Here is a 23456-nt window from a genome sequence, read left to right on the forward strand (position 1 = left end):
AATCAGTCCAGTTTTTGAGTACTCTTAACGATGTTAAACAATTGTGTTAAGGACTGTATATAAGTGGTGATTTATGTAATGAAGTTTTGTATTGTAATAATGAATTAAATATAAATTGTAACTTTTGTTTTGTGTCACTCTGTAATTCAATTATTTATTATTCTAATTGTTTACATGGTATCTGTTCTGGGGTACCCTTACATGGTGGCCACCATGTTTTTTACTGGTTTTTTTACTGGTTACTATATGAAGACATGTAAATATTGTGACACACTTGGGGTTTAAAACTCCTTTTAAACTTTGTTGTGTCAAAGGTCATGACCTTGTGTGTGTGTTTGAGTACTCATTAACCAGGTTTATTATTACAAAGGTCTAGACATTGTTCATGGTATTTATTAAGGATAATCAGTCCAGTTTTTGAGTACTCTTAACGATGTTAAACAATTGTGTTAAGGACTGTATATAAGTGGCGATTTATGTAATGAACTTTTGTATTGTAATAATGAATTAAATATAAATTGTAACTTTTGTTTTGTGTCACTCTGTAATTCAATTATTTATTATTCTAATTGTTTACATGGTATCTGTTCTGGGGTACCCTCACATGGTGGCCACCATGTTTTTTACTGGTTACTATAAGAAGACATGTAAATATTGTGACACACTTGGGGTTTAAAACTCTTTTTAAAGTTTGTTATGTCAAAGGTCATGACCTTGTGTGTGTTTGAGTACTCATTAACCAGGTTTATTATTACAAAGGTCTAGACATTGTTCATGGTATTTATTAAGGATAATCAGTCCAGTTTTTGAGTACTCTTAACGATGTTAAACAATTGTGTTAAGGACTGTATATAAGTGGTGATTTATGTAATGAAGTTTTGTATTGTAATAATGAATTAAATATAAATTGTAACTTTTGTTTTGTGTCACTCTGTAATTCAATTATTTATTATTCTAGTTGTTTACATGGTATCTGTTCTGGGGTACCCTTACATGGTGGCCACCATGTTTTTTACTGGTTTTTTTACTGGTTACTATATGAAGACATGTAAATATTGTGACACACTTGGGGTTTAAAACTCCTTTTAAACTTTGTTGTGTCAAAGGTCATGAACTTGTGTGTGTGTTTGAGTACTCATTAACCAGGTTTATTATTACAAAGGTCTAGACATTGTTCATGGTATTTATTAAGGATAATCAGTCCAGTTTTTGAGTACTCTTAACGATGTTAAACAATTGTGTTAAGGACTGTATATAAGTGGCGATTTATGTAATGAAGTTTTGTATTGTAATAATGAATTAAATATAAATTGTAACTTTTGTTTTGTGTCACTCTGTAATTCAATTATTTATTATTCTAATTATTAACATGGTATCTCTTCTGGGGTACCCTCACATGGTGGCCACCATGTTTTTTTACTGGTTACTATATGAAGACATGTAAATATTGTGACACACTTGGGGTTTAGAACTCTTTTTAAAGTTTGTTATGTCAAAGGTCATGACCTTGTGTGTGTTTGAGTACTCATTAACCAGGTTTATTATTACAAAGGTCTAGACATTGTTCATGGTATTTATTAAGGATAATCAGTCCAGTTTTTGAGTACTCTTAACGATGTTAAACAATTGTGTTAAGGACTGTATATAAGTGGCGATTTATGTAATGTAGTTTTGTATTGTAATAATGAATTAAATATAAATTGTAACTTTTGTTTTGTGTAACTCTGTAATTCAATTATTTATTATTCTAATTGTTTACATGGTATCTGTTCTGGGGTACCCTCACATGGTGGCCACCATGTTTTTTACTGGTTACTATAAGAAGACATGTAAATATTGTGACACACTTGGGGTTTAGATTTCTTTTTAAAGTTTGTTATGTCAAAGGTCATGACCTTGGGTGTGTTTGAGTACTCATTAACAGGTTTATTATTACAAAGGTCTAGACATTGTTCATGGTATTTGTTAGGGATAATCAGTTTAGTTTTTGAGTACTCTTAATGACGTTAAACAAGTGTGTTAAGGACTGTATATAAGTGGCGATTTATGTAATGAACTTTTGTATTGTAATAATGAATTAAATATAAATTGTAACTTTTGTTTTGTGTCACTCTGTAATTCAATTATTTATTATTTAATTATTAACATGGTATCTCTTCTGGGGTACCTTCACATGGTGGCCACCATGTTTTTTTACTGGTTACTATATGAAGACATCTAAATATTGTGACACACTTGGGGTTTAGAACTCTTTTTAAAGTTTGTTATGTCAAAGGTCATGACCTTGGGTGTGTTTGAGTACTCATTAACCAGGTTTATTATTACAAAGGTCTAGACATTGTTCATGGTATTTGTTAGGGATAATCAGTTTAGTTTTTGAGTACTCTTAATGACGTTAAACAAGTGTGTTAAGGACTGTATATAAGTGGCGATTTATGTAATGAACTTTTGTATTGTAATAATGAATTAAATATAAATTGTAACTTTTGTTTTGTGTCACTCTGTAATTCAATTATTTATTATTTAATTATTAACATGGTATCTCTTCTGGGGTACCCTCACATGGTGGCCACCATGTTTTTTTACTGGTTACTATATGAAGACATCTAAATATTGTGACACACTTGGGGTTTAGAACTCTTTTTAAAGTTTGTTATGTCAAAGGTCATGACCTTGTGTGTGTTTGAGTACTCATTAACCAGGTTTATTATTACAAAGGTCTAGACATTGTTCATGGTATTTATTAAGGATAATCAGTCCAGTTTTCGAGTACTCTTAACGACGTTAAAAAAGTGTGTTAAGGACTGTATATAAGTGGTGATTTATGTAATGAAGTTTTGTATCGTAATATTTATTAATTATAAATTGTAACCTTTTTTTTGTGTCACTCTGTAATTCAATTATTTATTATTCTAATTATTAACATGGTATCTGTTCTGGGGTACCCTCACATGGTGGCCACCATGTTTTTTACTGGTTACTATAGGAAAATAAATAATGTGACACACTCTTTTTCAAAGGTCATGACCTTGTGTGTTTGAGTACTCATTAACCAGGTTTATTATTACAAAGGTCTAGACATTTTCCACGGTATTTATTAAGGGTATGCAGTCCAGTTTTGGAGTACTCTTAACGATGTTATTTGATTACAAGGTTATGACATTGTTTATGGTGTTTATATACGGTTTCGAGTACTCATTAACGAGGTTTTGTAATAACAAAGGTCATGCCATTTTCTAGGGTTTTTATTAAGGGTGTTTGATTCAGGGAATGACCGGGTTGGTGGCTGGCGCTGTAAGGTTGACATTGTTTGCAGTGTTAATTTAGGGTGTTTGAGTACTCATTAACGATGTATTATGATCTCTTTTAACTGTTAATTGTGGGGTGGGAGATGACAACCTTCACGTGGTCCACCCTGTTGTTAACTAATTGTCATCAAACAATAGAGCTTTATAACCATGTTTATATTATAGCTCTATGCACCAAACCAATTTTTTAATGACAATGTCATGACATTTTCTTTGGTGTTTATTTAGAGAGTTTGAGTACTCTTTAAGGTTGACATTGGTTGTAGTGTTAATTTAGTGTTTGAGTACTCATTAACAATGTATTAAGATCTCTTTTAACTGTTAATTGTGGGGTGGGAGATGACAACCTTCACGTGGTCCACCCTGTTGTTAACTAATTGTCATCAAACAATAGAGCTTTATAACCATGTTTAGCTCTATGCAGCAAAAACAAAATTTTAATTACAAGGTCATGACATTTTCCTTGTTGTTTATCTAGGGGGTTTGAGTACTCATTAACGATGTAGATTTTAAACGATCTCTTTAAACTGTTATTTGTGGGGTGGGAGGTGACAACCTTCACGTGGTCCATCCTGTTGTTAACTAATTGTCATCAAACATTAGAGCTATGAATATACAAGTTTAAAGCTCTATGCATCAAACCATACCCTTTTCATGAAATGCCCGTAGCAGATTTGAACAAATGTGTGGAAATGTTGTTTGTTCTTTTGTGCGCCGTCTCCGTTTTTAAGTAAGTTCATTTTGGGGAAGATGTATGCTGTTAAGTGTAGCCCGTTCGTATGTACGCAAAAGAAACAAAACAAAGCGCCCGCCTAGCGCGTTAGCGCTGCTGGAATAGAATGCGCGTATGTCATGTAACCCTGACGTCATAATCAATTCCATAAAAAAAATTACGAAATTGTAACATTTTGCCCATTTTTTTGACACCGAAAAAATATGTTTCCCGCAGTAAAAATGTAAAAAGCTAACAACGGCAAAATTCTTCAAGATACTAAAAATATGCATTAAAATCTCTAACGTAATGGGAAGCAGTCAGGGTCACGGCAAACGTGAAGGGTTCATCAAAAAGGAGTGATATTCATAACACACTTTGCGACGGTTTTTCTTTAAAATGTGCATATGGTTAAACAAATTTGACAACCCTTTATTTAGCAAAACATCTCAAGATAAAAAGGTTTTGTGTGTTTTCATAAAAGTCAATTTATAAGCTTTCTTTGCAGTTAATGAACTCTAATGAATAATCATAACTCAACTGTGTATTAACTTAACTCCCTGTTTACAAATTGGTATACATTTTTCTTCTAACTTTAATTATTTCCAGTTTCTGTATGTCAGTGATAGTAGTGATCATTAGTATCATAATTACCAAGCACTTTACTCTGACAATTTTTTTTTCTGCCCTTAGGTGTACAGTAATTAGTTTAAAAAATTTCAATTTTTTTGCCAGGTTAACATTACGCATTTATAAAATAAAGACATTGATCATGTGAAACAAGAAACAACTGTGTGATGTAGAATGATCATTGTAAAGTAATAGAAAACACCCTGCCCTGTAAAACACTCTGCATTGTGTTTTTGTCAAATGAAAATGTGCCTGTGTGAATTATGATTAATTTTGTTCACCTAAAAAAACTCGGGCAAAATCCGAGTCGGTTTCCCTTGATTTTGAAACTTGGCACGGTGACAGTTTTATTAAATAGATAGTTACACAGTAAGTAGTAGTGTTTGTTTTGAAGAAATTAAAACGTCACTTTGTATACAATGAAGTAGTCAACATTGGAAGAATTTTCCCTGACGGAATACAATATAGAAAGCGTTACGATAACGCCTCTTATAGTATTCCATTTTGGGGGGTCAAGCGTTTGAATTAAAAAGTGAACGATATCAAATTGCATTGTAGGGCCTACCAACTGCTGTACTCCTTACCGCACTTATAAAGTTTTATAGCCTACATATTCCAGAGTTGAATACGGTCCAAATGGAAAGAACTTAGTCAAAAGAAGAAGAATAACTCCTTTAGACACACAATCTGAGATAATAACCGCGGTGATGCTTCTTACATTCATTTTTTTGGTACATGGGGTACATGGGTATAGCCAGTTTCTCTTATCGGCTAAGCTATACTTTTCTGTGCTTATAGCAAGTTTTTGTGCTTACCGGCATAATGAAATTAGGCCTAATACATTCCAGTCTATTTCCTGGCAGGCAATACATTTCACTGCTCATGATGAACAATTTTGTATAATAACGAACAAATATAAGGCTTGATTTCTAAATGTTGGTCAATTGTTTTCTTGTCTGTCTCGTCTCATGCAGTGTTTTTTCTTACAAGCTATTGCTTACTAAAACGGCCTGTTCTCTGATTGCTTATTTATGTTTACTCTTACGTAAAGAATTGTTTTGATTTACTCCGTAATACACGTAACTTTTGTTATTCTTTTATGAGAGTATGGAAATAAAATAATGAGATCAACTCTACCGTGCACAAAAGTGTCAAGCCGTAATGACATGTAATTTCACCATGCCATTGGCAGCAACACATGATTCGTACACACACGCGCGTTGCTGGCAACATTGATGGGACCAACCGTTTTGTGATAGGGGTGTTCAGGGATATATTCAACTATGTGTACATGATCTACTGTACAGCGGGCGCCGCGGTTCTAATAATTTAATACCCCATACCATACCTAAAGGATTGGAAACAAAACCATCATTTTCTGAATATATATCACTTGAACATTTATTAATAACAAATTGATCAAACATCATGAGAATCAAATGAAACTTTTAGTTGAATGAGAGTTTAAAAATATTTGTATAACACATAGAGCAAGGTTCTTGTAACATTTTACAATAACAAATATTATTTTGAAAGAACTATTAAAAATTATTTTTTACATTGTAACCAGTCACAGGCTTAAGACGGCTGTACAATAAACTTCTGCATAAACAATTAAACAAATGCCATAGTATTGGCTTTTGAAGAAATCAAGATAATGAGTAAACATTGACTAGGCTATTCGTTAACTTGTAAGTTGTAATAATTAATCACAACTGTGACAACAAGGGATCCGTTCGAAGTATTGACAAAATGTGTGTATTCAATTTATCCCCCCCCCCCCATTAAATTTTGTATTTAAGTGTTCTTTAAGGTTATCACGAAAGCCAGAGTGAACACACACACACCCGTACCCCGCGTACACATGAATCCCCACACAAGGAATGAACTGGTCCAGCGACCCACGCGAACCTACAGCAAATCGTGGCGCGGGCTAACAACAATTTATGCGGTTTTTAAACGGTTATTTTCTCATGTTCTCTTCAACAAATCAAAACTTTATTGACACAGATTGAGCTACAGTGCATTGTCTTTATAGTGGCACCTTTATTGTGTGAAAATTCAAGAGAAAAGGGAGTCAAAACTTACGTGTAGTTAAGCGTCGATTTACGTCGTTCATTGTCTGTCGGAACCGTCTCATAGTGTGTTTGTGCACAACTAACTACTGACGAATCATAAGCACCGTTTCAAGTTCTATCGGCAAATAGACAGGGGGTGAATATGGACCAATAGCATTAAGCTTTACATAGCCATTTAGCTGGTGTTTTACCCCCTCTGTTGCTTGTTGAACGAAGACTTTGCACTGCGGATTATTGGAGTTAGCGTGTTTTGAGATTGCGGCGAGCCACAAAATGTTGGGTTTTGACAGCGTTCCTTGATCCACACAACTTCTGAGAAGATTGTGTTTCAATCAAACAAAATGACAGAGGATCATTGTTTAAACAAACTGAAATTTCCACAGACAAAAGTTAAATATTTGTTTGTAAGTTCCTGTGGTGATTTAAACGTTAGCTTGACGGGAAGAATTCTTGAATTGAAATTGAATTGAATTGAATTGAATGGTTCAGTGAAACTTCTGGTTCCCAGACCCAAAAATCTCCGACTAGGCTCTGTCGAATTTAGGGTCCGGTGTCACCCAAAATCACGTAACCAAAAAGGAGGAATTCCTCCTCTTTCGAAGTTATCCGAAATGTTCCGAAAGTGTTGTCGTCAACATTCGGACACTATCGTTGATGTTCGTTACGGACTCGTAATGTCAGTCCTGTCGGCCGTAGATCCAGAAGTTTTTATGCCAGTTATTGCCAATGCAGGCGTTGTGACCAAATAAAGCGTTTGCAAAGCGATGCGATGCGACAAGTTCATTTGAACTTCAAAATATATAAACCTGGGAAATCGCTCCGGGATCTGGTAAGTTTTTGTTGTTTTCTTCAAAAATCTTTTTTCAAAGGTGTAGTTTTAAATTGAGTGTTCATTAGACATTGATTGAGGATTACGTTTCATAATTTTTAAAAGTGGTAAAAACTGGGGCAAAATCTGGTGACAAGCTGTCGAAATTGTACGTGTTGAACCAGATTGTCATTAATTGACGATCAATAATCTCGTAACCCTCCGGCCTTGCGGCCGTTTGGAGGAGGGTTATATCGCAACTAGTATAGTAGTACGTGCAGACATGGTTTCCCTGGAGATGACCCCCGATCCTGACAAGTTGCGTCATGCTCTATTTTTAACCGTGTATGGGTGATACCTGGGGCCTTTCTCAAACCACGGCTTGGGCTCCGGCTCAGGCTTAGGCTCCGCGCGCTGTGTACTCAGCTCGGCCTTTAACATGCATTTTCAGCGCGTATTGCTGATTGTACCAGCACGCGGAGCCTGAGCCGGAGCCTAAGCCGAGGTTTGAGAAAAGCCCCAGACCTAAGATTTTTAACAAAAGAGACGTCAAGGAATCTTTGGTCAGGAACAAGAGACGTCAAGGAATCTTTGGTCAGGGAACCAGACTAAGTGAAACTATGACTTATTTAATTTCAATAGAAGGCGCTCTTCAAATTCAGGTTTCAAGTCAGAATAAGACGGCGCGTCCCAGTTGACGTAGGCGGACACTTTAGGCCGTGTACGTCCGAACGGGCGACTTCGGCTACAGCTACGGCTAGATCGCGCGCGTCTGCTATTCTTCAACACTGATAGACGCGCTGATCTAGACGTAGCTGTAGCCGAAGTCGCCCGTTCGGACGTCCACTCATTCATTCATTCATTCGACCATATTTTTCCTTTATTATATCCAACTGCAGGTATAAATGTAGAAATCAACCTTCAAGCAGTACTGGACTACCATGAAATAATGCAACTAATCCTCCGCCCCACTAGCCTTTTGTCAAGGCCTTCGTGGCTAAGAAACTAGTTTGGTAGAGCCGTGATTCGAAGCGCATGGAAGGGGATTTTTGCAGGCTGGTCTAACCTTCCAGTCATTTTGAATGCGGATCTATGAAGCAATGAAGGCTACAGTCCCCCTGGTGGTACACAAGAGTATCAGACCAGTTGTCAGTAAAAGTTCTCATGCACTGAACACTTAAAGGCACTGGACACCTTTGGTAACCAGTCTTCTCACTTGGAGTATGTCAACATAATGCACACAAAAACAAACCTGTGAAAATTTGAACTCAATCGGTCGTTGAAGTTGCGAGAGTATAATGGAGGAAAAAACACCCTTGTTGCTCAAGTTATGTGCTTTCAGATGCAAAATTCGAGCTTGAAGTCAATCAAATATTTGAGTGAGAAATTTTTGTTCTTCTCACAAACTACGTTATTTCAGAGGGAGCCATTTCTCACAATGTTTTATACTATCAACAGCTCACCGTTACCTGTTACCAAGTAAATTACCAATAGTGTTCAGTGTCTTTAATAAGGGAATAAAAGGGTAGCGACAGGTTGTTACGTGTGATCGGCTTGGGCGAGGGTCTTGAGCGCATGGCAATGACCCTGCAAGGTTTAAACGGGCATTTAAGAATGAGTCACTACTTTTTTATTCGGAATCATAAATGCCCTTTTGTTTTAAACATTACAAAAATACAATTACATGTACAGACACTTTGACCGTTAAAAATTTGAGTTTTGAAATATTTTTTTCAAAACCTTTGTGGAGAGTCTGTTGTGCGTGGGTTGTGTGTACGCGCGCAAGCTTAGAAATAGATTACGTGCGCGCACTTAGAAGTAGATTAAGGGTTGTTTCTAATAGCTAGTATGAATTGCATTTTGCGTGATAATCTTGTGCAGGTCGAGGCCAGCCAGTTATAAGCACTGGTCATTATCAACCATTTAAACACCCCCACGTGACGCGCTCTCCACCAATAGGAGTAGAGAAACTGTCTGGGGTATATTTTATGAATGCTTTTTAAATCTCTATTCCATACAATGCTTTTCATAGTGTCATTGTGTTATTAACATCTCAAAATCTTTTTATGCCTCTCTAGTAGAAAGTAATTAGTGAAAGAAACCTGCATTATGTGACATTCAAGAGATGTGTCCTGTAACCCTGCAGTGAACATGTGAATTAAACATGGCAGGAGATTTAAGTTTGTAGCAAGTAATGGTCGTTTGCCATTGTTCAACAGTGGCTGTCAATCTTTAGCTTCCATGGAATTGCAACAAAATGTTGTTAAACACACTTGCTTGACAAACAAATTACTTCTCACAAACTGTTGTTTAAAATGTTCAATACATTTTCACACAAAAACGGTTTTTGGGATACATAACTTTGAGTGAGCAATGAATGCTCACCCACAATAGGACCTTGGTCAGACAATTTTCTCACAAGAAAAAGGTTTAAGTTCAAAACAATTTCAAAGTTGGAAGCACTTTCTATTATTATGACAGATTTCTGTTAAATGCATAGAGCTATATATATTGATGTGACTAGAGTGCTAACACCCCATTATACACGCAATAAAGTTTTGAAGCCGTGTGGGCGCATCAAATGTTCATGTACAAACGAATACAAAAAGCTTGATATTTTGTCCGGCAAGTGTACGGCTATTTGCATGATAGTGCATTTGTTATTTTCTATGTGTCATCGAACCAAAAGATGCAGCAAATGTAAACGCACAATCTGCTGATGAGCGTCCAAACTGCGAGCGTCATTTGCGTCATGTTTAAAAGGCATGTATACTATTTTAAGTTTTCGTAGCGCAGACAGATGTAATGGGCAGTTGCGTAGGAAAGCGCACACGGCGAATTAAAAAAAAAAAGCGTCAATGTGAATTAAAATCGTGTCATAGTCATGCAACACATCAAACATGTTTGTTCCCAGGGTGGCTTCAAAACACAGAGCAAGTTAGCGCTATATTAATGTAGATTATTATTATTATTATTATTCAATATGTATAGCTCTATGGTTAAACGCAACCGTAAAATTTGTTTTTTATGTGATTATTTGACATTAATATGTGGAACTCAGTTTTGTAATTGCGATGGATTTTTTCAATAAACCTGTTTTATATTAAATTGAATTAATTTTGTCAACTTTAATTTGCATTGCATTGATTAAGGTTCTTCCTCTTTAAATGCTTTATTCTGGCATTGAGTAGGATTCTGGCCCTATGCTTTAGCATTGAGTAGGATTCTGGCCCATGCTTTAGCATTGAGTAGGATTCTGGCCCTATGCTTTATCACTGTGTTGGATTCTGTCCCTATGCTTTAGCACTGTGTAGGATTCTGTCCCTATGCTTTAGCATTGAGTAGGATTCTGGCCCTATGCTTTAGCATTGAGTAGGATTCTGGCCCTATGCTTTAGCACTGTGTAGGATTCTGTCCCTATGCTTTAGCACTGTGTAGGATTCTGTCCCTATGCTTTAGCATTGAGTTAGCATTGAGTAGGATTCTGGCCCTATGCTTTAGCATTGAGTAGGATTCTGGCCCTATGCTTTAGCACTGTGTAGGATTCTGTCCCTATGCTTTAGCACTGTGTAGGATTCTGTCCCTATGCTTTAGCATTGAGTAGGATTCTGGCCCTATGCTTTAGCATTGAGCAGGATGCTGGCCCTATGCTTTAGCACTGTGTAGGATTCTGTCCCTATGCTTTAGCACTGTGTAGGATTCTGTCCCTATGCTTTAGCATTGAGTAGGATGCTGGCCCTATGCTTTAGCACTGTGTAGGATTTTGTCCCTATGCTTTAGCACTGTGTAGGATTCTGTCCCTATGCTTTAGCACTGTGTAGGATTCTGGCCCTATGCTTTAGCATTGAGTAGGATTCTGTCCCTATGCTTTAGCACTGTATAGAATTCTTCCCCTATGCTTTAGCACTGTGTAGATTCTGTCCCTATGCTTTAGCATTGAGTAGCATTCTCTGACACTTTCGTCATAAAAACTCATGCTATTCTGCAAACACATTATAATGATCCATGATTAACAAGGCAGAGGGCGCCCTATCTAGCCCTCCGTTGGTTTCAGCAATCATTGGTTTTGTACAGTACTATATGGAGTAGAGCAGAAAGCACAGAGGTCAATGAGTAGAGTAGAATCCTACTTCGCCTGTGTGGTAAAATTTTTGTTAACATATCTTGCAGGGTATAGTTTTGCAAAGTGGTTTGATTTTAGTCGGGCTCCCTGTTTACTTTAGCGTTGAAAAGTTATACAAAGTTGAACAACAACAAAACCGGCGCTTAATCGACTCTCAATTCAATATGAATTTTATAAGAGGTATATTTCGGTTAGGGAGATCTTCCAAGATTCTTGTTGGTACTGATCATCTTGGAAACAAATACTTCGAGATTCCTGAAAGATCGACCATCACAACTAAGGGTAAAAATTACTAACGATTGTAACTTCAGATTTGTAAATTAATTAATTAAATGAAGTAAACGGTTTTGATTGCGTAATCGAGTCAATGTGTTGTTGTTGGGGGGGGGGGGGGCAGGGTGGGATACCTGTCCTGGGATGGGTGTAACGATAGTGTATTGGACTTTAGGTTTTAGAATAGTTTTGGTAGGTACATGTACAACAACTTCAAGAACAACAATTTAAATACTAAATGTGCGAGTATACTCCAGAGGAGGTTTCTGCACAGGATACAGGGGTCGAAATTGCCACTAGCTCGCTAGCCCGGGACTACCAGATTTACGGCCGGGCTACTGATTTTTCCAGTTTGATAGCCCGAAGGGCTGGTGGAAAAATAATACCAAAATCATTATCACAAACAATAAAGAACTATGTTATTGGTGTATTGTAAAGTTTGAGCCGCCTTGCGAGACATAATGTGTCTTTCGGGCTACCAAAATCTAATCAGGGCTACTAAAAATTGTTGGTCACTAGCCCTGCTGACTACCATGGAAATACACTTAATTTCGACCCCTGATTATTAGGAAGATGATGAAATTTGAATTAATTTACTAAAACAAATAAACAAATTGACACACAAACACCCTGCCTCCCATCTTCCAAAATGCAAATCATAAATTATGTTCAATACAATTCAATAATACTTTTATTCCATACTCTTGTTGAAAAAAAGAACAAAAAAAACAAATAATCATGATAGTTGGATAATGTAACCCTCCTCTCGACAAAGAGGAGGGTTACATTTATGCAACTAGGCAAAACACAGGAAAGCGAATACATAATATTGCAGACATAATTGAATGAGTAATTTCGTAAGTTATGAACTATTAGTAGTAATTTTGAGATAATGACATTGCATTAACCTTAAGTATTGTTTGTGTTTGTTTGGCAGAGGGGCTACTGAAGGCAAGAAGGATCTGCGAGGCAAAGTATTCACATGCCGACTACGAGGAGGGGATGATTCCAATAGAATGGGAAGGTCAGTATTTAGATTGGGGGAACGTTTGTCAGCACTTGCCATAAAATACTCACACACACACAGGGATTTAAATACCTACACCACTCTCAGCTGTGGAGTCTAGTAAATTAAGGAGTGAGCTGGGGACGCTGTGGTTGAACAACTTGTACTTGTTCAATCCCAGGAGTTCCAGCCAATAAGAACACTAGCCCACCTTTAGCCCAGGTTTGACTCCTCCGTTGCAGGCACTGATTGACGTACTACCAGGGCTAGCCCACCTTGTTTGACTCTTATGGCTCTCTTTTAACACTGTGTTATCACAGTTGCATTTACATATTATGATAAGACCGATGTTAAAAGAGAGCCATAACAGTCTATAACAAGGTGGGCTAGTGTTCTCCAAACATGAACTTTTGATGACTTCCTAACCTACAAGCCTTGCCTTTTTACGCATTTCCTTTTGATTGACAATTATTAACAATAACACTCTTGACATATTTAGCTTTTAATTATCAATGATTTCTTTGTCTTTCAGCTTGGGTAAGAGGAAAGCGCAACGATCCACCATCACATGAGGAGATCATGAGACGAGAACAGATGACGGTTATTGTCAAGAAAAGAGCCAAGGAACTTGAGGCTAAAGATCAAGAGGTACAACAACAAAAACACCTGGCATACCTCCCAAGCTTAAGGGCATTCATGATGTTTTGTTACAGTAATAGTTCTTGCAAGTTACTTGTCTACAGCTTTCTTACTTTGAGTCAATTCATTCATGATATGATATTTTTTCTACAATCTGATTTCTGATTTTACTTGCTCTTAGAAAAATCTGAAAAATTGTGATGAAGCCTGAAAAATCTCAACACCATGTGTAGGGCAGCCCTTTTACTCAATGAAATGTTTTCACTTTTTTTCCCAAGGACCGAGTATGATGCCTGGTTATGTTATTGTTAACAATGTGTTTAAATGTTTGCTTCCGTTTCTTTAGAAACAATTACAGGATTACAAGGAAGGGCTTGTAGCCGAACCAGCACAGACCAAGCAAATAGGTAAACGCTTCCTTCTGTTGTCCTTATGTTTGAATGAACATGGGTAATCAATGGTGTTATTTTTCTCATGAATAGCACTGAACACAAGATAAGATTTAAAGGCAGTGTACACTATATTGGTAATTACTCAAAATAATTTGTAGTATAAAAACTTACTTGGTGACGAGTAATGAGGAGCTGTTGTATAAAACAGTGTGAGAAACAGCTCCCTCTGAAGTAATGTTTTCGAGAATGAAGTAATTTTCCACGAATTTGATTTCGAGACCTCAGATTTAGAATTTTAGGTCTCGAAATCAAGCATCTGAAAGCACACAACTTCGTGTGACAAGGATGTTTTTTTCTTTCATTGTTATCTTGCAACTTCAACGACCAATTGAGTTCAAATTTTCACAGGTTTGATATTTTATGCATATGTTGAGATACACCAGGAAAGATGACTAGTCTTTGACAATTACCAATAGTGTCCAGTGTTTTTAACTACAAAATAGTAAACTTGCAGCTACAACCATGGAGGTAGGCCTATACCTCCATGGTACAACCATCTGTAAACTCTCTTTTGGAGGAATGTTGTGTTGGCTCTGAAAAGAGTAAGGGCGATCTCAATGTTTCGTACAGTCTACCCTGCTCGCCTTCAGAAGCGTCATGACCACGCCAGCACTTTTTAGAGCCAACACTCCTCCAAAAGAGATTTTATACATATTTGTACTCGTAAGTTTACCATTTAAAGTTAACTCTTATATTATTTTCCACACCATGCAAAGTTTCAGACATCACTTATCACTGAACATATTTTATGTTTATCTGCTGGATGAGACTGCCGGCTGCTCGCACTAACCGCCATCTTCACTCACATCTATGGGTATTACGTCAATCTTAGGACTTAGGACGTTTCCCAACCCATGCACTGTAGTATGCAGACCTTTAAATTAGTCCTAAATTAGGACAAGAAGGACGTCCTAACTCGAGATAAGACGAGTCCTAACTCTTCGTGAAATCGACCCCTGGTTCACAAAGTTTGCATATTCATTATTATCATAATATGTTCATCTTGTTATATATACATGTATGGCCAGACTGGCTGTGTTTCTTACTGACTGTTTCTTATGTCTCATGTCTTATCTTTTTTAAAGGTCACGCCTCAGCGCCTGTATTTGAGGCGACGGAATCTGGTCAATCCGTCAGTACCGGGAACGAGTACGAGCCAGCTGCTTGGCAACCAGGTCAATCATCATCAAAGGTCAAATGAAGACTACTGAACGAGATAATTAAAACTATGTATTTATTGTACAAAACAATTGCAATAGATGTCAGCGGTCAAATGGAGACTACTGAATGAGTTATTAAGACTGTTTTTTTTTTGTGTACAGACAAATTATAAAACATGTCAAAGGTCATACGAAGACTACTGCCCCTGGGTTGCATCAAAAATAAATTCAAAGATTGCAATGAATGTCAAAGGTCAATTGGAAACTACTGAAAGAGATATTTAGACTATTTTTTGTACAAACAAAATTGCAAAAGATGTCAAAGGTCAGATGAAGACTACTGGATTGAATCAAGACTACATTAAAAGATTGCAATGAATGTCAAAGGTCAAATGGAGACTACTGAATGAGACATTTAGATTGCATTTTTGTGTACAAACAAAATTGCAAAAGATGTCAACAGTCAAATGAAGACTACTAGATTGAATCAAGACTACATTGGGTGCGTTCGTTTAGCTGCCCTGGGTCTACCCCGGTGTGTGGCGTTTTTTTGTTTTTCCAGGACGAACGTGGGGAATTATCTGCACACGTCCGTCCTGGAAAGAAAAAAACCCACACGACGGGGTCGACTCAGGGAAGCTAAACGAACGCACTCATTAAAAGATTGCAATGAATGTCAAAGGTCAAATGGAGACTACTGAATGAGATATTTAGATTGTATTTTTGTGTACAGACAAATTATAAAACATGTCAACGGTCAAATGAAAACTACGGGATTGAATCTAGACTAAATTAAATGATTGCAATGAATGTCAAAGTTCAATTGAAGACTTGTGATTTGTCTGAAACTCTTCACATTTAGAACCAATTTTTAATTAAGTCTTTTTTGCTTACTCTGTCCAATTCCTTCCTTCTTTCTGTGCCCGAATTTCCCCACTGCTTACCAAAATTTGTGAGAGCATTTGCCCTGCGCCTCTTGATCTTACCCCCATGTATATAAGATAGAAGTACTCATTGCATTTAAAAATTATAAACAATTTAAACTTATCGGAAATGTGTTATTGTCCATTGCGTGGAAATGTCGAGGCTGAGCGGTTAAGAGCACCGAATTCAAACTCTGGTGTTTCTGATCAGCAGAGTGTGGGTTCGAATCCCCAGCTGTGACACATGTGTCCTTAAGCAAGACACTTATCGATTGCTTCGTCCTTCGGATGGGACTTAAAGCCGTTGGTCCCATGTGTTGTGTAAGGCATGTAAAAGAACCCAGTGCACTTATAGAAAAGAGAAGGGGTCCACCCCAGGGTTCCTGGTTGTGGCTGCTGTATGCTGCTGTATGCTGTATTTATAAGGTAAATAGTTGGGTCTCAGAATTCATCATTGTAATAACCTATCTTTCTGAAAGTTTGTATATACTCAGCGCCTTGAGTATTGAACTAAATGTCAGTGATCAAATGACGAAAACTGAGACAGATATCAGGGGCTTTTTTAAAATCTTAGCTTAGGCTCCAACTCTGGCTGTTTGATGTTGGACATACTGGGCAAAAGTTTACACTGCTTCAAAATTGATGATGGAGCAAGGCCAGGTTTGGAAAAAGTCACAAGTTTACCGACTGTGGTGTAGAAGTTCAAATGGAGACGTCTGGATAGGTCGAGTCAAAACATGCAGTGAAAATTAAAGGAACATATTGCCTTGGATTGGTCGAGTTGGTCTTTGAAAAGCGTTTATGGCGTTTGTTAAACAATGCGTACGGTTAGAAAGATGTTTTAAAAGTAGAATACAATGATCCACACACATTTGACTCGAAATTGCGTGGTTTTCCTTTTACTTTAGGAACTAACACGGTCGCCCATTTATGGAAGTCAAACATAGTGACTCCCATAAATGGCCGCCAGTGTTTGTCGACGGTTACAAACGCTTTTCAAAGACCAACTCAACCGATCCAAGGCAACGTGTTCCTTTAAAAGCTTCTTAAAAATAAAGAGATGTCTGACATAATTTTTACTGATCTGAAAAAGTTTTATTCTGTAATCACAAAAATACAGTGTGCTGTTTGATGTCTTTAGTTTAGTTTTGTAGAAATACTGCCTTAGTTATGGGTCATACTAAATTTAAAAGCAGTGTGTTCACACACCGGAACAAACCGACATACAAAATACTTGGCACATAGAAAACTCAAGGTTACTAATTTTTACTTTTTTTCCTTATATTTTTTTATCTAATGCAATCCAAGATATCAAAGTTCTGTTTAAAATACCATAAATTTATGCCTTGAATTTACTAACTAAATCATCTTTGTATCATTATTGAAAACAGTTTCCCTTTCATATTACTGATAGCGAGAAATAAATGTGCTAATTATTTTAGGTTTTTTTTTGTTACTGCAAAACGACTATGTGACATTAAAACCAACTACTTCTTTTGTTTGAGGTGATATGCTTGCACAAAAAAACTTTAAATGTAATGTTCTTTCCACTCAAAGATATTTTTTTTAAATAAAAAGAATGTTTACTCCACCTTTTAAGCTGACAATGAACAGTGCATCCAATCGAAAGATCTAAATAAATCAATAGCCATTTCATTTTTGTTTTACTTTATGAAAACTGAATACATCCAAAGCGTGTCTAAATAATAAAGCATCTAGCAATGCATTGATAGAAATCATCCCACAAACTTGGTCTCTATGTATTTTCTTCAAAGCATACAGGATTAGAAGAGATGACAAAATGGTCACTGACAGTGTTCGTGTTGTGTGTGATCAACCATGTACACCTCATAGATGTATATATGAGAACTAGAGGGTGCACTGGCCTATATACGCGCCCCGACATGCGCGCAGGCGGCCATTTCCTAAGTTGAACAAACAGGCATTGCTTAGCATGTGTTTGTGCGGCCATTTTGTAAGTTGACAAAACAACATCGCGTCAGCGTTCAATAAACACAAACTCCAACATGTAATTCGTATTCAACACGCGTACATAATGGCAGGCGCGTACATAATGGCAGGCACGTCTTGTTGCGGTCCCGTCGTGTTTGTGCGCCCTCTAGTTCTTACATATAACTCTATGGTACACCCAAAACAAACCTGTGAATATCTTGGCTGAATCCGATTTGCGCCTCGGAATATAATACACAGTGGAAACACAATTTTCAGCATGTCCTTAATTTCGGATGTAACGACCAAAATCAGCTGTTGTGTTCTTTTGCACTTTAGTTACAGTCTTCTTGAATATGACCTCATTTCAGAGGGAAAAATTCCACACAAGAAATGGATTCAACATGAACTTCACAGTCACCAGAGTTTCAGACTAAAATTAATCAATGGTGTTTTTATCCTTACCAATTCTGTATATCACCTTTATAACATCCTACTGGACCGCTAAATTATCACTAAATTCATTGTAAGGGCATATAAGCTTATAACAAAGGATGAAATAAATTTCAATAAACAGTATTTACATTGATGCAGATCCTACATTAAAACGAGCGGAATGTTTAATTAAAAAAATCCTAGGTTTGTAATCCGCCCTGAATTATTTGTAATGATAAATATTTTACAGACTAAAAAAAAAATCATTATGCATTGACCAAACCAAACAACTTGTATGAAATTATTTTCTAAGTCAATACAAACAATACAACCTATCTTGGGTTTTTTGTTCAACGCATCTTTTTAGTAATTCAATGCCATGCATAACCAACTAAATGAATTTCATGCCAATAACTTTTTTTTTAGTAAAGAAATGACACTCCATCCAGTTCAACTAAAGAAAATACACCAATTTTGTTTTAATCTTTAATGATCACTATTTTGTATCTACATATTAAAGGTAGATTTCCTCACAAGCACTTTGCAAGATCAGAGGATTCCAGATCTTAAAGTCAATGGGAGACTTTGTGGTCTATAGAGGGCAGCAGACTAACAAGGTTGTAAATGTATTGTCCTCGGGAATTATGCCAATACATGTAGACTTTTTCGCAAATACCCATTGCGCAAGCACTAACTGAGGAATGAAGTGCATGCTGGTCTAACTAGCGATCAAACTTGATTTCTAGACCAGCTTAAAAAAAGTCTCATTCGTGCCTAATGCAGGGTCTTTTGTTTGCTACTAACGACATGAACAATTTACCTGGTATGTTTTTCTGCCACCTAGAATTCTGACTGATTTCAGAGCCTTAAATTGTTAATGCATAGTCTTGGGTTGTACAAATGAAGTGCCATTAAATAATCGGTGTTCTTCCGCCAATGGGGGACGGGAGAAAACTTCTTCAATTCTAAAATACAATCTAGATTTATACAATGAAATATACACCTAGATATTCTTCTTTTTTTTTATTCTACAAAAATAGACTGACAATCTCAAGTGTTTGTACAATCCTAATAGAAAGGCTGCTCTTCAACAAACTATGTGCACACTTTTCTTAATAGTATTTTTGTTTTGTACAGATCTCTATCTTGGTTTATGACCAAGATTTAAGAATTGGAAGAATGTGATAGTTAATACTACAATTGGCAGAATCAGACAGTATACTGATGTCCAAAAGAGGTTCCCATTCCTGTTGCAACAGAATGGTAATTTTTGTTTTGTACCCAGAAATTTAAGGTGTCTTACTCACATTGTGATGTACTTTTGTTCTTTTAAGAACAAATCCGATTGGAGTTCTACATTTTAGCAGGAGCAAAAATATCTCTCAAATTTATACCTTTCAAAAAATGGATGTTATAGGTTAAACTATGACTCTGTAATGGCAACCCCTTGGCTGCCATCGGTAAGGTCAAACAATGGAAACCTGCCCGTGTGTATGCTCTGCGCACAACTTTCAGCAACTGATAGCTCTTCATTGACCCCAGTGATGGCGCTGTATTCGGTTATGCGATCATATTATGCAAGGGTTTACTGCTGAAGACCTTACACAATTCAGCTCTCATGTTATGTGAAGCAGAGGGCAATGGTAAAATCCGACACCTCACGATCTTCACAAGAATGTTTCACTGAGTGTCATTCAAAACTATCTGCTGTACCTTCCAAATCTCTGTAATAATAATTCTGTAACAACAGATAATGGGAACTTCTTTGGCTTGACATCGTATGTATCCTATTTTTGTACTCCTATCTACACCACACACACACACGCACATGGACAGTGATATCCACTGCATAAAACTCTTTAGCCAATCTGTACAATTTCAAAAAATAAATCTGGTGCAAGATACAAAGTACTGGTACATGTACATTCCTGACTTATAATCATCAATTTAAAATAAAAACTCACGGGTTAAATCAACAAAAGCCCCCCCCCCCCCCCCACAAAAAAAACAACAACTAAAAAACAACAAAACAAACTGTTATCTAACCGAGCTTTCATACCAGTAAATATATTGTTAAGAAAATATTCAATCTTCATTATCAAGGGATAAATGCATTCATAAAAATAGAAAAGTACAGTGATTGAATATCAAAGTTATTATTTTTTTTTTTTAATAAAGTAAAGACTTTGTCACTTGTGCTATTAAACAAAAAGAAACATAGAAAAAGTTTCTCAAAAAAAGAGTCCAATATCTACAACTATGTGACATACCTTTTGAAAAAATACAGCTTTAGTTTTCAAAGAAGCTTATATATGTTTATCACATGGTTAAATGTTGTCATGTTAAAATTGACAGTTTTAAACTAAAGCTATTTTATGGACTTCAAAAATTCAAATTGACAAAATCAACTATCCTGCTTGCAGTTAATCCCACTTTTAAAAAAGATTAAAATAAGACATCAAATACTAATTTATTATTGTTTTATCAAACATCAAACTCTAATTATTTGTAAAATAAAAACAGATCCTTAACTCGCCGTCTGTTTCCAACCTATTTTTAAAAATAGATGCCATTAATTCATTTGGTCTGACTTGAATACAATGTGCAAACTTGTCTACTGCGTTAAGATTTCAGAATCACTTTTTTAATATTTATGTGTGGTTTGTTGATGAGCCTCATGTCTTCCCTAAATCATCCTGAGATTATGTCGTCAAATGTTTTTCTTTACCAGACTCCTCACTAGACTTTCCATGTCATATCACCCAACTGCATTGAAATGAGGTCATTCAGCTAGGGAGGTCATATCAAAAGGTCATGTTTACTTATCAAAGACTTGTCAAAACAGAGTGTACATTGATAAATTCGTCTGTCAAATCCACATTGTTGCTTACTGACTTTTGAGGGTATGACCCTACAGGGTATGATGACCCTACAGGGATGACCCAAAACAGCATTAACCTTAGCATTTGTTAACCTACAGGGTATGACCCTTCAGTCAATGATCTTACAGGGACGACCCAACAGGGACGACCCTACAAGGTATGGCACTACAGAGTACGACCCTATAAGGAATTTCCCAACAGGGACGACCTTACAGGGACATCCCTAGAGGGGACCATCTAGGCTATGACCTTCCAAGGTATGACCTTACTAAATACGCCTTGGCATCCTATTTCAAATCATCAACCTTCGTCACTCTCATCAACCAACTTGCTGCTTTGACACCAACTTGTCTCACTCTAGATCTGCCGTGGGATGTTACTTCGGATGAATGTCATGGGAGTCTTCGGAGGTCAGTTGAGGTCAGTTGAGCAGGTGCTAGTGGGGTAAAGATGACCTAGTAGAATGCATACGTTGACCGGTACGGCTGCAATAACAATACAAATCAACAAATAGTTGAATGGTTGATTGTCTCACACATTAAATAACCAATCTTTTAAAAGGGAAGGAACACCATTGCTTCTTTCTGCAGCTTTCTTTTCTCCCAATTTACATCAATGAATCCAAAAAGAGGGTAAGAGGGAAAAGTAACAATTTCCCTTTCCGTATTGTTTGTACCATGAAAATCTACTATCAAAAGGAGCATTACAAAGACAGTGGTAGCATAAGATCTCAACAAAAATATCTGCTTTTCTGGGGGGATTTTTCTGCTAAAAGAACCAACATTTTTAGTAGATCATTGTTGAGAGTAAAACATTATTGATGGTATTGCTTAATATCTTCCATGTTAAGGTTTCAAACACTTAGTCACCCGCTACGCCCAGCACTTTGAAAAGTTATATGGCCTCAGCCTACTTGTGGGAAAAAATCTCCTTATCAGCCATTCCATGGTATTTGCGCTTCATAGTAAAAAAATTAAAATGGTTATCAGTGAAGTTTTTACATTTATTTTGAAACAAGAACACCTAGTGCTTCTATTTCTAAAAAGACTTTATAAAAATATTCTTTATTGTTTTTGTGACAGCCTTGGGAGTAAAGGGTAAAAAGTGTACACTGAAGTCTGAAAAATCCTTGAAATTCAGGTTTTGAAAAAAAAATCATGAAACAATAGGTGTTCAGATTTAATCATTATGTATAAACAACAAAGAGTCATTAGTAAGGACAGCCAAAATTAAATATACCTTTTTGAACTATTGACTTTTGAAAAATGGGAGTTAATTTTTACCCTCGTTTTACTGTCACGCGAGTCACAAAAAAAATGATTATAGTATTTTTTCTGTTATAGACCCTCAACATTTTTTTTCTTCTCTCTCATAATAGTGGTCTTTTCAAAGGGTCTTTCAAGAATTTATTAGGTTTTTTTTACCTAGGCATTCTACTTTTTAAAAAAAACACCCTCGAGTTTGTCACGCGAGTCACGGCAAATGCACTTAATGCACATGGTTGGCAAAAGCTACCAAAGTATTCTGGGGATGATGTCTACATGGAATGTTAAAAAAGCACCCCAGCCCACTGGAACATACTACTATGCCCCTTAATTTATAAATTTATGTTAGAAAAAGGAATTATTACAGTGTACAATTATGACTTGGCACACTGTCAGCAGATCATGTTGAACTACATGTACCATGTGTACACTGCATACTGCACTGTACAATGTATTCACATCTGCATAATTTAAATAATACAAGGAATGATAAACTTAAAACAAGAACGAACAAAAATATTTGATGAAACTGGGTATTTTAAGACAGTATTCTTAAGTTAGATTTGGAGAGGGGCATCAATAAAGAAATTACTTAACAGATGTACATGTACTCAGCCTAACACAGTCTAATGCCATTAGAACTTGACACCAAAATTGGTTGTTTCTTATCAACCTACTCTGCCAAGCGTAGTGAGAAAAAAGTCCTTCCCCCAATCACAAAACAATATAATAATTTCTAGTAAGGGTTCTCTCTATGAGTTTGAGTGGTTCTGAAAAGAACTGGTGGTTTCACAACTCTACGTTTCGACCAG

At 36.5% G+C, this 23456-nt stretch overlaps 2 protein-coding genes and 1 long non-coding RNA gene across 11 annotated transcripts in view; 2 read left to right on the forward strand and 1 right to left on the reverse strand.

The window, feature by feature from the left end:
* Window positions 1–7154: 7154 nt before the first annotated feature.
* Window positions 7155–10224, forward strand: LOC139945987 (uncharacterized). Its single transcript, XR_011787194.1, has 2 exons — window positions 7155–7557; window positions 8436–10224. It is a non-coding gene; the product is annotated as an uncharacterized lncRNA (long non-coding RNA).
* A 1460-nt stretch (window positions 10225–11684) lies between these two features.
* On the forward strand, window positions 11685–20492 carry LOC139945986 (NADH dehydrogenase [ubiquinone] 1 alpha subcomplex assembly factor 2-like). The gene is made up of 5 exons (XM_071943560.1): window positions 11685–11941; window positions 12870–12956; window positions 13471–13586; window positions 13924–13984; window positions 15115–20492. The coding sequence occupies exons 1-5, from the start codon at window positions 11824–11826 to the stop codon at window positions 15228–15230; spliced, it is 498 nt and encodes a 165-aa protein (XP_071799661.1). The 5' UTR covers window positions 11685–11823; the 3' UTR covers window positions 15231–20492.
* Window positions 20493–20514: 22 nt separating this feature from the next.
* Window positions 20515–23456, reverse strand: part of LOC139945985 (dual specificity protein phosphatase CDC14A-like) — a 34531-nt gene continuing 31589 nt past the window's right edge. For 2 of the 9 annotated variants that reach the window (XM_071943554.1, XM_071943553.1), the window contains exon 18: window positions 20515–21864. In XM_071943554.1, coding sequence (XP_071799655.1) covers window positions 21816–21864 — 49 coding nt within the window. In that variant the 3' untranslated portion in view covers window positions 20515–21815. The remainder of the gene's footprint in view (window positions 21865–23456) is intronic. The other 7 variants (XR_011787193.1, XM_071943556.1, XM_071943551.1 and 4 more) reach the window with 6 other exon arrangements.

The sequence above is a fragment of the Asterias amurensis genome, chromosome 13, assembly GCF_032118995.1.
Source record: "Asterias amurensis chromosome 13, ASM3211899v1".
Classification (NCBI taxonomy): domain Eukaryota; kingdom Metazoa; phylum Echinodermata; class Asteroidea; order Forcipulatida; family Asteriidae; genus Asterias; species Asterias amurensis.